This window comes from Thermothelomyces heterothallicus (assembly GCF_042370625.1).
Source record: "Thermothelomyces heterothallicus CBS 202.75 unplaced genomic scaffold P884_scaffold_22, whole genome shotgun sequence".
NCBI lineage: Eukaryota > Fungi > Ascomycota > Sordariomycetes > Sordariales > Chaetomiaceae > Thermothelomyces > Thermothelomyces heterothallicus.
The window spans coordinates 111,768-123,067 of record NW_027192583.1 but is presented as its reverse complement, the minus strand read 5'-3'; the positions used below and the strand labels follow the sequence as shown (position 1 = coordinate 123,067).

General features: G+C 57.7%; 2 protein-coding genes across 2 annotated transcripts; both read right to left on the bottom strand.

The window, feature by feature from the left end:
• Positions 1–2,848: 2,848 nt before the first annotated feature.
• Positions 2,849–4,378, bottom strand: P884DRAFT_59686 (uncharacterized protein). Its single transcript, XM_069445977.1, has 2 exons — positions 4,052–4,378; positions 2,849–3,809 (listed from the first exon to the last, which is right to left on the bottom strand). Exons 1-2 carry the CDS (start codon positions 4,191–4,193, stop codon positions 2,980–2,982), a joined length of 972 nt encoding a protein of 323 aa, XP_069295309.1. The 5' UTR covers positions 4,194–4,378; the 3' UTR covers positions 2,849–2,979.
• Positions 4,379–4,900: 522 nt separating this feature from the next.
• On the bottom strand, positions 4,901–11,219 carry P884DRAFT_228660 (uncharacterized protein). The gene is made up of 2 exons (XM_069439726.1): positions 7,857–11,219; positions 4,901–7,802 (listed from the first exon to the last, which is right to left on the bottom strand). The coding sequence occupies exons 1-2, from the start codon at positions 11,181–11,183 to the stop codon at positions 5,283–5,285; spliced, it is 5,847 nt and encodes a 1,948-aa protein (XP_069295308.1). The 5' UTR covers positions 11,184–11,219; the 3' UTR covers positions 4,901–5,282.
• Between the last annotated feature and the right edge of the window lie 81 nt (positions 11,220–11,300).

The window sequence follows — 11,300 nt, the reverse complement described above, 5'->3', positions numbered from 1 at the left end:
TGCAGCACCGGCTCGTTGGGTCGCGCAAGTGTGGCGAGTTCGCAGTGGGGCATCGCCAACAGCACATTGAAAAAGAGAGTTTCGCGAATCTGCGTGCTCCGCCACAGCCCGGATCTCTGGGTCTAGCGCATACCCCAGCGCTGCTGAGGCTGGTTGACGTGGCTCAACTAAATGGTGGATCGTCACTGGCTGCCTCCGAAAACAACTTCGCCATCGCGTAACGTTAGTTGCCCGTCATTCCTGCAGTACCTAGGTGTATAGTGGTTGATGCGTAATCGGCCGAAGCAATTGCCTCAGAGGATGCTTCTAGATATTGGGCTGTACCGTATTCATGACAACTAACTATGTGGTTGCGATGTTCAATGGCGGCTCCAACCATACACTAGGCGCTTCCTTTCTGTGGGGTGAGCGCCAGGGCCGTGTTGCGCCAAGCTCAGGCTTGCCCCTGATGCAGCGATCTGTTCTTGGGAGTCCTCAGAAGATGGCAGATGGTGTGCAGCAGTCTCCAATGTCATATTTTTTGGATGAAGGTATTTTTGCGAACTTGTCCATGGCGTTGCCTAGCAGAGCTGAACGCGGCATCTTGACGCATCACCTTGTTGGCTGAGATTGCCAAATTGCAGATAAACCGTCAATCACGACTCGTCGCGCAGAATCATCGACGCCGTATTTCTTACATGTGACCGGAACTGGAAACGCAGAACGCAGAACGCGGAACGCAGAACGCCACACTCGAGTGGAGGTAAGGTAGGTAGGTACCTTGTGTACATACCATACCTGTCCGGCACCTGTACGGATTACGACTCGGAGTATCCGTACACAGGTACGTTGCGCGACACCATCATCAGCTGTCGGACAAGAGCGCTGGGAGCGACAAAACTGCAAAATTTTGTGTGCTGCCTGCGCTCATTTCTGCCAACGTACAGGTTGTGGTGCAGTACATGCATCGAAACTCGAGATGGAACATACATAGTACTCTGATCTACAAGCCTGGGCAGTTTGCTCAACCAGATAGGCTTGGCCTTCTCATTTCCACTCGACCATCTCGGTCTGGTATGACGGGGCCGCGCATGTTGAAAGGGATCCCGGGAATCCCCTGCCTGGTACACTTCAGGACATGAACCACAGCGCCCTCGGGTAGCCACATACCGAGGATGACGGCGCGTGATCTGCTAGTGCCGCTTACACCTTGCCCCCCTATTCCCTGCTCCCGTTCTTCCTTCCCGCGGACAACACCGGGCGGTCCTTGTTTTTGTCTTGTGAACTAGCATCTTAGCATAGAGTTGAGCCGGCGCCCCGTCCCGTTGATAACCAAGTTGGGTCAGCAAGGACCGTCCCGGCCCGCGTCCGGACTAGCTCGGGCACCACACGCTGAGAGAGACGATGTTTCCAGCAGCATTTCCATGCCGGGACTTTTTTTCCCCCCTTCTTTGCCGTGTCTCCGATGGCGACAGGTCTTCCTCCCGAAGAGGGGAAAACAGGAGATCAAGTGACCGGAAAGGCATGCAGGAGTGCGGCATGACGCGACCTATGACCGTGGCCGACAACAGACATAGCCCCCCCCCCCCCCCCCCCCCCCTTTTTTTTTTTTTTTTTTTTTTTTTTTTTTTTTTTTTTTTTTTTTTTTTTTTTTTTTTTTTTTCAGCCGAGAGCGGAACAGGAGACTTCCGGGCTACATGAGGAGAAGCGGGGCTGACTGGCCGGCCGTATCTGTGCTACCGCCTATCTGCCCTTATCAGCCCATCTTACCAGGACCATTTCCGCACCTTCATTTGACGACGTGCGACTCGGACTGTGTCAGAATTTCTGATATGGCATGCCCCCTTCCTCCATCCCCCTTTCGCGTCGTCAGTCCTGGCTACATCCTCGACCATCCAATGCCGCGAATATTCTCCACAATGTGATACGTTAGGATCGTGATCCAACAAACTATCGCGCTCCCTACCAGCCCCTACCAGCTTGGGTCATCATCATTTGCGGCAATCATCGCCTCTTTTTATGCTCACTCCCAAGCCATCTGCTTTTCCACGAGCGTCGGGTTGGGGGGGGGGGGGGGGGGGGGGGGGGGGGGGGGGGGGGGGGCATTTGTTGTGAATTGGACCTGCCATTGAACTGTTATTTTAATTCCCACGTCTCCCGGTGCTCAGGCCCCTTGACTTGCTCGCCCTTCTCTTCACGTTGTTGTTCCCTGCCGTGGACCGGGACGAGTAGATAGTACCATTGAGATCATACGAACCCTCGGGCAATGAAAACGGAATAAGCCCATCGTCATCCTATGTGATGCCGGGTTAACGTTATCTTAGCAACACCCCCCATGTTTGCTAGTCGGCACTCGCCAGTTGCTGCCACAGGATCTCCAACAAGCCGCAATATCACCCATCCTCTCTCTATTGGAGCACAAGTCAGAGATTGCGGAGGCCAACTAAAACACACTATTTTGTCGGATTGGCCCGTCGATATCTCGCCTGATCAGCCTCAGCCCCATTGGCACCAATGAACTGGAGAAACTTGGCTGCAGTACTGCGGGTATGCGGGTATGTAATAGTTCAACTAACACAGAAGCTCGTGGTTCCTATCCCCATCCCTGTCCCCTGCCTGTATCCCGGACCAGAAATCGTTTTTCAATATTCCCCCATCCGTTCACCTTTGACATATGTTTCTCACCAATCACCAACAAGGTTGCGAGGAACATCGGGCCAAATAGCGCAAGAAACATAAAGGGTCAACTGGATCCTCCCCAGGGGCCCGAGGGGAAGAGCAGGAGGCGAAGCGTAGTTGATTCGTTGGTAGGCCCCAAAGCTGGCGTTCGCGACCCACCACTCCTCCCGTTTCCGACAGGGTCCGATGATGACCAACCGGGGCGAACAAAAAAAAAAGAAAAGAGAAAAAAGAAAACAGCGTGGGTTTGTCATGATCTGTCAGACCCTGACCGACCGACCGACCGACCGACCGACCGACCGACCGACCGACCGACCGACCTCAAGATGAAGCAGCAGTGGTAGTAGTAGTAGCAGTAGTAGTGGCGAACCTCTTCGCCCTCGCTTCCATCTTTGCCTTCTCCACGGGGTCCACCGCGACAGGAGCGGGCGCCTTATTCCCTCCCTTTCCGCCGCCGCCGCCGCCGCCGCCGCCCCCTTGCCTCCTGCCGCCGGCCCCCCTCCCGCCTCGCCGGTGATGATTCCTCCCACCACCAGCACCACCACTGCCGCCGCCGCGGTTGGCCCGCTTGCCGCCGCGCTCATTGTCATCCTCCTTGGCGGCAGCGCCGCGCTTGCGCGGGCGGTCGGGCAGCGCGCTGTCGAGCGCCGAGACGGCGTCGCCGGACAGGCCGAAGCGGGCGGCGCGCGCGGCCTTCTTGGCCTCTTCCGACTCCTGCTGCTGCTGCTGCTGCTGCTGCTGGTTGTCCGCGGCGACGGTGCCGAAGCGGGCGGCCCGCGCCGCGCGCTTCTCGGCCTCCGACTTGGCGTCGGTCGGCGGCAGGTTCTGCGAGAAGACCGGCTTGCTGCTCTCGTCCTTGCCGGCGCGCTCGCCTTGGGCCGGCGCCGCGGCCGCGCCCCCTGCGCTAGCAGCGGCGGGCTTGTCGCCATCCTGGGTTGGTTTGGCCGTCGTCGTCGTGGTGGCGTCGCCCCCTTCCGCGGCGGTGGTCTCGGATGTCTTGGCGGGCGCCGGTGCCGGAGCGGCGTCGCTCTTTGTCTCCGTTGCTGCCGGCGCGGCTGCGGCGGGATTCTCGGCTGCAGCGTCCTTCTTGGTGGATGGCAGGTCGTCATCCTCGTAGTCGATCTCGTCTTCGGCAGGGGGCTGCTTGGAGTCTACCAAAAAAAAAGGGGGGGGGAGGCGAGCAGAGTCAGCGCAGGGTTCGTTTCATGGGTAATGTTAAAGCGGCGACCGCGCGAGTCGCACGAATTTCAATTGCCCGAATCAACCAGAAAAATAAAAAATAAAAATAAAACAAGGTGTTCGATTCATCCGGGGAGAGCCGGCGCGACAGAGCGGCGGGTGCATGGAAGAGTGCTGCGGCCAAGTCGCCGATTGGAGAGGTGGGAAATCTTACCGGCCGCGCTCTCGGCTGCCTTCTGCTTGTCGTTCTCTGTGAGTCGGGCTATGAGATCGGCTTTGTTGCCGGTATGAGGAAGGCCCCGTTCCGCGAGCAGCTTTTTCAGCTCGGGAACCTTCATGGCGTTATAGTCGGCCATTTTGGGAGGCGATCGCGCTATTGCAGCGCAGGACGACCGAGTTAGACGGGAATTCTGGTCGATTTGTAATTCGCGCGATGTCGGAAAAACGGGGATTGAAACGTGATGCCCTCAGCGATGCCGTTCGATGCGCGAAATGTCGGGAAAGTCGTAGGTTGACAAGGAAGGGAAGTCGGAGGTGTGTGGTCGCGCAAGGAAACGCGTCGTTGCATCAGAGGGCCGCATGCTTTTGTTCCAGAATAGGAATGGTGGGCTAGACTGACTAGGGGCTAAACAAAGTACGGATTACTGCGTGTTGGTCAATAAGGTACTCCATATTGTCCGTGCATTCCCAAGATGGCACGTCTTGGGACCGCACATGTTTACGCATCCGGACTCTCGTTACCTATTGCTCTGCGCGGCGAAACCAGGGCGCTAAAAGGTCTGACTCTGCAGTACGGACTACATAGTAATGCGCAGTAACTAAGCAAAACACAAAACTGTGTAGCAACCATTCCATGACGTCGACACAGGCGCATAGTTAATAAGAGTGCTCTCACAGATGTCAACCGGCCACCGTAGCCGACAAAAAGTCAAGCTGACAGAGGGAAAAAACAAACCAAAAAAAAAAAAAAAAAAAAAAAAAAAAAAAAAAAAAAAAAAAAAAAAAAAAAAAAAAAAAAAAAAAACCCATCCGCTATAATGCAACCCATGACATCAACTCCATCGCCAGACAAGGGGTATATTGATGGTAAGTAACAAAGGAGAGAAGCAAGAAGTATGGGGAACAAAGGCAAAAAAAATATTCCAGCGCCCTCCACATGAATCCCATCGACATCCCATCGCCAGAACTCCCCGACCTTCCTACCACAACCAAGCTGCGCCCGGTTCCAGCCCCGCACCACCACCATCATGCAGTTATGCATCTATCTATCTATCTATCTATCTATGCTCCCTCTCCATTCACCCCACTTGAAGTACAAAGGAAAAGAATAAGAAGTATAGCCCTGCTTCTTGTAGCGTGTGACATGATAAAAAGAAAGGGAAAAAAAAAAAAGAGAGGAAAGAAAGAAAAAACACCTAAGCAAGGTCAAGAGTGCCCCCGAAGATCTAGCCCATCATCAGCCCCGGCACCTCGGTCGTCAAGAGCTGCATGATCCACGCGGCCTGCTGGCCGCTCTTGCACTGGAAGCACCACTTGGTCACCCTGCCGGCGATCGCGCCGCTCCTCGGCGCCACGCCCACGTTGCCCTCCTCGTCCCTCAGGTTCTCCCACACGCTGCACATGATCCCCTTGTTCCCCAGCATGGTGAAGCACTTGGAACCCAGCACGGCGTCCAGCAGGATCAGCGGGCGGTCCGCCTTCTTCTTGGTCGCGTGCGTGACAATGATGCGCTTCTCGAGCCCGTGGTACAGGGGCAGCTCCTGACGCACCCCCGGCGGTGGGCGGCTGATGTGCAGGATGCAGTCGCCCTTGTCCAGCCAGCGGTTGTTCTGCACGTTGAGGTGGCAGCGGATCTCGAGCGGCTGGTCCGGCGAGAAGGGCTTGGCGAACCCAGTGCTCCAGCGGCTGTGGCTGCCCGAGTTGGAGAGGGAGACGGAACCGCTGCGCGGTGGCGTGATGGAGCCCGACCCGGACCCGGACCCGGAGCTGGAGGTGTAGAGGCTGCCACCGCCGCCGCCGCCCGGGATTGGTGCCGAGCTGGGGCGTTGCCTATCGAGGGTGGACTCGTCGATGTCATACGAATCGTTGTTACCTCCACCCATGAGGCGCCGGAGGAAGCTGGCTGCTGAAATCGTAGTCGATACGCTGCCTTGGGAGACGCTGGGGGCTCGGGTGGACGCGCGGTAGCTGTTCTTGCGTCCAAGCCAGCCGCGTCGACGGCTGGAGCTGTCGCCATCCGCGCTCCCGTCGCCGAATGACGACTGCATCTGCCCGAACGATCGTATGCGTGCTTCTTCGCTGAGCTGGATGTATCGTGCATTGTTCATCCGACTGTAGTGAACAGCCTCGTACAAATCTTTGGCCTGGTTTTGGCTTGACGTACGGAAACGGAACATGCTGGCCTGGATCTTCAGCCGCGACCCTGGCGACGCCGGGCTGCGGACCTCGAGATCGAGCGCAGTGCTGCGGCGGATCATGACCACGGGTGTCAAAACCAGAGCAATAAGTGGAACGATGGTCCCGGCGCCCCTGTCCCTGTTATCGGCCTCGGACGTGCCCGAATTCTGCAAGGAGTATGCTTGACGGTCTGAGTGCTCTCCGGCGATGTGATGCACCTCCATGCAACCGGGATGAACAATGATGGATGCTGGCTGGCCGTTGTTGATGTCTTTCCAGATCCCTTTTCTGCTGGACCAGTACGATACTGTGGCGACAAATTTCTGCGCCGGCTTCTCCGCTCCCGCATCGTCTCCGAGCTGTGCCTGAGACGCCGAATGGGATGGCGTGATACTATTATCCGAAGCATCAGACTCCTCAGGGGCTGCCGCAGCTTCCTTGATGCTGTATCCCGGTACGGTGTCGGGGACATCGTCTTCGTCCAGCTCGTCGCTGGACGATTGTGATGACTCGGATTCGTCGTCGCTCACGGTGCTTGAGCTGTCGGACGAGATATCGGACGGGTGATACTCGTGTTTCAGCGGGGATGACATGCGGCGCTTGAGTCGACCGTGAGGGCCCGAGTCCACTGGGGGGGCAAGCATGCCAGGGCTCTTGGGGCCGAGAGTGCGGTGAATGGGTGGTGGGGGCGCCCCGTCCTCTCGGAAGGGTGTACTGTTGGGCGGCGGTTTCACAATCTTGGGCACCTCATCGGGTTGCTGTTCCCACGAGAATGACCGTCTCTTACCCTCTTCAGAACGGTCCGAAGCCTTGTCTTGCCTGGGGAGGGCCCTGGGCGGTGGTGACCGAGATTCGTCAGACGGGCGTGCGTGATGCTCGGACGGCGTCTTCGGTCTCTCTGTTTCGGACGAGCCCCAGGTAGACGTGCTTAGTTTTCGCTCGCCGACTGGGACATCACCCGCAGCCGACTTGGGAGATGCTGATCCTAGCACCATGCTGGAAGGCCTGGTTCGCGTCGCAGGTGGCAGAGGGTGGCTCCCCAGAACACGCAGCCAGTAGTCGATCTGCTCCTCGCTGTTTGTTGAGAGCTTGAGAAGCTCGAACCATTCGATTCCGTTATGAGTCCCCCGGATCATGACAATTAGAGACTCGTCGTCATCACCCCGTCGGCCAGAAACGTATTGCCGGGGTACCGGAGGAAATAGTAACCACGATCGGGTGCCGTCTCCAAGCTCCCTGATCAAAATGTCTCCCTTGTCGCTGGGAACGGACGGTCTATCCCTAAAAATCAGTTCGACTTGGCATCCCAACCGCTGGCCGCTCGAATGATTCAAATCAAGGGAGAACACGTCCAATGCGGCAACTTGCCGCGCCGGATTGATCATTACGCCCTCGAGCGGAAGTAGGTTCCGAAGGTCTCGACACCGAGACGTGTCGGTGTTGTTTGCGTCTTCATCCATCATTCGAGCGGTTTCCTCTCGGTGTCGCTTGCGAGCCTTCTCCTGAAGGCCCGTGAAGACTGCCAGCAACCGTTCGGTTTCGGGGCTCTCGGTCACTGCCACGGCAGCCTTTATGGCGCATGTCAGCAAGGGTCAGGATAGGAGCGCAAGAAATCAACCTACCCTGAGGAACTTGACCATCTTCTTCACCCGGATCAGGGGTCGCTTGAGTAAGAATGCGACATCCACGCGCTCTCCGTCCTCTCCAATGACGTCGCCGTCCTCATTCCGAGGAAGCGCATTCAGGAGCGAGTCGTCGTCGTCGAACTTGCCGTGTTTGGGCGCGAGATTGATGATCAAACCCTGGAAACCGAGCCTCCAAACGTCCAAATAATGGTCATAAGCCGGCGATACCTGCTCCATAAATGCGAGCAGCTCGGGTATCTCGGCGAGGGGAACTCGTCGGTGGAAGTCTCTCAACTTCTCCAGCGCCATGCCCATGCTGACCACCGACTTGGCCGTAGCATCCGGCATGGTGTCGCGGGTGTTGTGGGCATCGCCGTTCATGATATCCCTCAACAGCACGGGAATGACACCGTCAACTAGAGCCTTCAGCTCCCTTCCATAAAAGTGCTCATCGTCAGCAAATTCATCCAGCAGCTCATCGGCCCTGCTCTTGTTCGCTCTGCCCGGCCTCCGGTGGAGGCTGTGCGATGACTTGATGCTCTTCGACCGACCGGGGGGCACCAATTGGCCGTTATCTGGCAGCGAAAGCACAGACACGAGATCCGAATGCTTCGTAAGACGTCTTTTAAGTCCCGGCTTCTGGCTCTTCTGTCTCGAGATATCGGTCGATTTCGTAAAGGCCGTAGTCTGTGTGATGGTCGTTTTGGAGACATCGGAGTGCGCCTCCGAGCTGACGGTGCTGGATTCTGCTGACACGATTGTCGACAGCTCATGGGCGCCATTTGTCGGCGGTCTCCTCCGCTGGGGTCCCTGGCTGGAGAGGTCTGACGAAATGGTCGAATCATATGCTGATGACGATGAGTAGTACGTTGAGGAGTATTCGGAATGGGGTCCCTTGCGGAAGTTGATCGACTCATCCTTTCTAGCATCGTAATATTCGCTCTCGGGGCCGTTGTCAGCTTCGTAGCTTGGGTATATCGCGGGCGGCAGTTTATGGCCGCCAGACTCGCCCCGGAAAGCTTCCCTAAGCATCTCTCGGAATGGCTTCTTGGCACCTGTCCTTGCTGGAGACGCAGCTCTCCTAGTTGCTCGCCTCCGTTTCAGCCCGTTCGAGGGAGTAGGGGGTGTCTTGGCTTTTTTCGGCGTTGAATCGCTCTCTTCTTGCTGCGCATCGGAGCTTGACTGCGAACTAGAGCTTCCAGCTGCGGCGGTGTCGGCTGTCTCCTTCGTCCCCCTCGTCTCCCTCGTTTCCCTCGTTTCCCTCGTTTCCCGCGTCTCCCGCGTCTCCCTCGTCTCCCTCGTCTCCCTCGTCTCCCTTGTCTCTCTTGGCCGGTTCTCAGAAGGCCGTTTTGGTGGCGGAGATTCTGGACTATCCGGCTTTGGGTCTGTAGCTGGCGCTGGCGCTGGCTTCGATGATCGAGATAATGGTTCCCGTGCCTCCGCCGGCGCTTTGCTCGCCGGTTCCTGAGAAGTTGGTGAAGTGGTGGCTGCTTCGACAAACGGGTCAACGGTGTCGTTCAACCACGACTCGATGCTCTGCGGCTTGTTGGTCACGACAGGCTTCGGAGGCTCAGCCATCTCTTGAATGATGTCCTTGGCGCCTGTTACGACCTTCTTGAACACCTTGGGCACCGTCTTAAGGCTCGGGCTCCGTTGTGCTTTCGGCCTCTTGGTGCTGCTGTTCCGCGCATCGGCTCCCAGTGGTAGGTCTAGCACACTGAATGCAGAATATCCAAACGGAATCTCCGCAAGTGACTTGTTTCCCAGGACAGTTGGTGGAGCGATCTCAGACTCGTAATCAGAACTCACGTGGGGAGGTATTTGGTGCTCGGTATCTGACCCCAGAGATCGAATTTCCGGAGGTTCGACGGTTCGGACGATGGGGTTGGGACTGTGACCATGACTTTTGCGCTTGGAGCGCCGCTTCGAAACCTCCCTTTTGGTAGGAGTTTCAGGCGCGGTCTGAGCTCCCTTTTCAACCTCAATCACGTCGTGGGAATCTGGAGATCGAGCTCGGCTTGGACTGGCACTCCTAACGCTTCTCTCCGAGGGCGGCCTGGGTGACGAAGAACGGACAGTTGGCTCGTCGACGGGCGCCTGCACGTTTGACTGGTCCTTGGTACCATCATCCGGAAGGGGGCTGTCGATAGGCCGGACTCGGATGCCGTCGTCTGGTATCTTGGTCTCAACGGGCCGCACCCGGATGCCATCATCGAGCGGCTCCTTTTCCGTCTTGCGTACCGGAGTCACCCGGATGCCGTCGTCCGTATCGGGCTTTGGCTTCCTCGGTTTTATCGGCTTTACCCGAATACCGTCGTCGGCGGGTGGCGGTTTCGGGGATGCCCTAGTTCCCGGATCTGAAGCGACTACGCTTGGGGCTTCTTCTTCGACTGTTACTGTCGCGCCAGATTTTCTATGGCGATAATGTTTCACCTTGGCTGGCGGGGGTTCAGGGACTTCAACCCTTTGCACCCAATCTCTGATCTTGCTCTGCACACTCGGGTTCTGTGCTGTTCGCTGCAGGAAGTCCTTGGGTAAGCCGGGCGCAGGAACCGCCTGGGGTTTCGTTCCCGTCGGTCCGTTTCGAGGCGGGCTCCGCCCTTTCTTTCCCTTCATCCAGTTGTCGTCACTCACGATCCTCTTCTTCGGCGCCGATCTGACTACGGGCGGTTTGCTGGAAGTACCCCCGCCCGCGGGTGGTTTCTCTTTCTCCGTCTCGTCGCCGTCTCCGCCATCCCGGTTCTCCTTGTCCTCGGATTGATCAGGGTTGGCCTTCTTCTTCTTTGGCTTCTGCCGCATCCTGATACGCAGCCGGTCCTCCTCTGTCACGCTCTCGGGGGGGAGGTGGGCGGCGACCTCGGTTGGTTCGCTGGCCACGTCCTCAGCGTGCGGGACGCCGCCACCTTCCTGCATCATGGCTGCCGCGCTCGCCTTCTGCCATGCTTTGACCCGCTCCCTCACGCCCCCGGGCTGCTGAATCCTGCGTACGGCCGCCGCACGCATTTCCCGACGCAGCTCCTCCCGGACGTTAGCGGCATCTGCCGCCATGCTTTTGCGCCGCTGCTTGATGGCCTCGCGCTGGGCAGCCACCCGCGCTGGAGACTGACGGCCGAGGAGGAAGTCGTTCAGTAGGCTCGGCTCGGGCTTCTTCTTGTGGGACGAGCCATTGCCGGGAGCCGCTGGCGCGCTCTTGGGGGTTGCAGCGGCCGGGGCCGACGCCCGTTTATTTGTCGGTGTCGTCGCATTGGCATGTTTGGCCGTCGCGGTGCGCCGTGGTGTTTCTGGGTTGGCTGGCCGTGTTTCGTCGTGGGTCGGTGGTGACATGGTTCTGGAGGTCGACAGCAGGAGTGGCTCGGTCAGTTACCTTCATTGCCCCCCGACCAAGCACTCCTACTCCCATGTAGTTTGTTAGCCGGTCTTGTTTTTCTTCTTTCTTTTTTT

Coding starts and splice junctions, on each gene's coding strand:
- P884DRAFT_59686 (XM_069445977.1), bottom strand. CDS start 4,193: ATGGCCGACTATAACGCCATGAAGGTTCCCGAGCTGAAAAAGCTGCTC. Junction 3,810..4,051: donor GGCAGCCGAGAGCGCGGCCG/GTAAGATTTCCC, acceptor TTTTTTTGGTAG/ACTCCAAGCAGCCCCCTGCC.
- P884DRAFT_228660 (XM_069439726.1), bottom strand. CDS start 11,183: ATGTCACCACCGACCCACGACGAAACACGGCCAGCCAACCCAGAAACA. Junction 7,803..7,856: donor AGATGGTCAAGTTCCTCAGG/GTAGGTTGATTT, acceptor TGCGCCATAAAG/GCTGCCGTGGCAGTGACCGA.